This window comes from Nyctereutes procyonoides, unplaced genomic scaffold (genome assembly GCF_905146905.1).
Source record: "Nyctereutes procyonoides isolate TBG_1078 unplaced genomic scaffold, NYPRO_anot_genome, whole genome shotgun sequence".
NCBI classification, from domain to species: domain Eukaryota; kingdom Metazoa; phylum Chordata; class Mammalia; order Carnivora; family Canidae; genus Nyctereutes; species Nyctereutes procyonoides.
This window is the reverse complement of record NW_026575034.1, coordinates 22,296,566-22,298,520: the sequence shown is the minus strand read 5'-3', so window position 1 is coordinate 22,298,520 and position 1,955 is coordinate 22,296,566. Positions and strand designations below refer to the sequence as shown.

General features: G+C 45.2%; 1 protein-coding gene across 1 annotated transcript; it reads left to right on the top strand.

The window, feature by feature from the left end:
• LOC129505049 (olfactory receptor 52H1) lies at window positions 1-957 on the top strand. The gene has a single exon (XM_055317978.1). It carries the CDS (start codon window positions 1-3, stop codon window positions 955-957), a length of 957 nt encoding a protein of 318 aa, XP_055173953.1.
• Window positions 958-1,955: the final 998 nt, after the last annotated feature.

Here is a 1,955-nt window from a genome sequence, read left to right as displayed (position 1 = left end):
ATGTCTGCCATGATCATTTTCAACCTGAGCAATTACAACCCAGGACCCTTCATTCTGGTGGGAATCCCAGGCCTGGAGCATTGCCACGTGTGGATTGGAATTCCCTTCTGTATCATCTATGTTGTGGCCCTTGTGGGAAACTGTACCCTTCTCTACCTCATCACAGTGGAACGTAGCCTTCATGAACCCATGTTTTTCTTTCTCTCCATGCTGGCCATGACTGATCTCATCCTGTCCACAGCTGGTGTTCCCAAAACACTCAGTATCTTTTGGCTTGGGGCTCGAGAAATCACATTCCCAGGGTGTCTTACACAAATGTTCTTCCACCACTGTAGCTTTGTCCTAGATTCAGCCATCTTGATGGCCATGGCATTTGATCGCTATGTGGCCATCTGCTCCCCGCTGAGATATACCACTATTCTGACCCCCAGGACCATCACCAAGATTGCAGTGGGCATCTCCTCTCGAAGCTTCTGCATCGTCCTGCCAGTTATATTCTTGCTTACACGCTTGCCTTTCTGTGGGACACGCATCATACCACACACATACTGTGAGCACATAGGTGTGGCCCGGCTCGCCTGTGCTGACATCTCCATCAACATCTGGTATGGCTTTTGTGTTCCCATCATGACAGTCATCTCAGATGTGATTCTCATTGCCGTTTCTTACACCCTCATCCTCTGTGCGGTCTTCCGCTTGCCCTCCCGAGATGCCCGCCAGAAGGCCCTTGGCACCTGTGGCTCCCATGTCTGTGTCATCCTCATGTTCTATATACCAGCATTCTTCTCCATCCTTACCCATCGTTTTGGGCATAATGTACCTCGTACATTTCACATCATGTTTGCCAACCTCTATGTAGTTATCCCACCTGCACTCAACCCCATTGTCTATGGAGTGAAAACCAAGCAAATAAGAGAAAGGGTCATCCTTTTATTTTCTACCAAGAGTTCAGAATGATGTTTAAATATGCTATGGGAAAGCTAAACCTTTTATAGAGGATATTAATGTAACAAGAAAGAAAAAGTAAGCTAATAATATTCAAAGTGAAAACTACATACAGGTGCTTTTACATACCTGGGAAATGGTGCAATCTTTTGAAGGAGATTATCCTATGTATAAAAAATTCCCTGATGATCTGTTTACTTGTGGAATATGAGTTCACTGAATATGAATAGGAAGAAGAGGTCAAAACAGAGAACTGACTTACTTTAAAAGGACAACACGTAAATTCTGAAACAGAGATTTGCAACTATAGAGAGAAAAATGTGTTAAGTAGGCAGAAACATGAAGAGACAGACTAAAAGTGAAAATATCTATAAAAATTATTAAGGGGATCTTTAGAGGGACAGAGAGCATTTACAATAATATCCAATACTTATTATTTATGATATGCATCCCTTTCAGTGCTCATGCCCACCTCACCCCTCAACACATGAAATCTTTCAATACAAGTGCTATGAGCAGGGTGGTCTACTAGAAGGGTTGCAATGAGGAGGAGAGAGCATATACTCTTCACACCAGCATTGTTAGCCCCAGTGCTAGCAGAGGACGGTAGCTTCTAATTTTTTTTTATTTATTTATGATAGTCACAGAGGGAGAAAGAGAGAGAGGCAGAGACATAGGCAGAGGGAGAAGCAGGATCCATGCACCGGGAGCCCGATGTGGGATTTGATCCCGGCTCTCCAGGATCGTGCCCTGGGCCAAAGGCAGGCACCAAACCGCTGCGCCACCCAGGGATCCCCGGTAGCTTCTAGGCTCCAAGACACATTGAGGAAGGGAACTGCAGAGATCGCTTCAAACCATTTCACTGGGACAGTAAAGTAGACCTGGAGCCTGTGAGGCACTTATGTACAGAGTGTGTTTCCTGGAGGTGAGAGAGAATCAATTCTCAGACACATAAGTGTGGTGCAGGAGGGATAAACAGAGGAACTCTACAGGGAAGTAGCGCATGCATG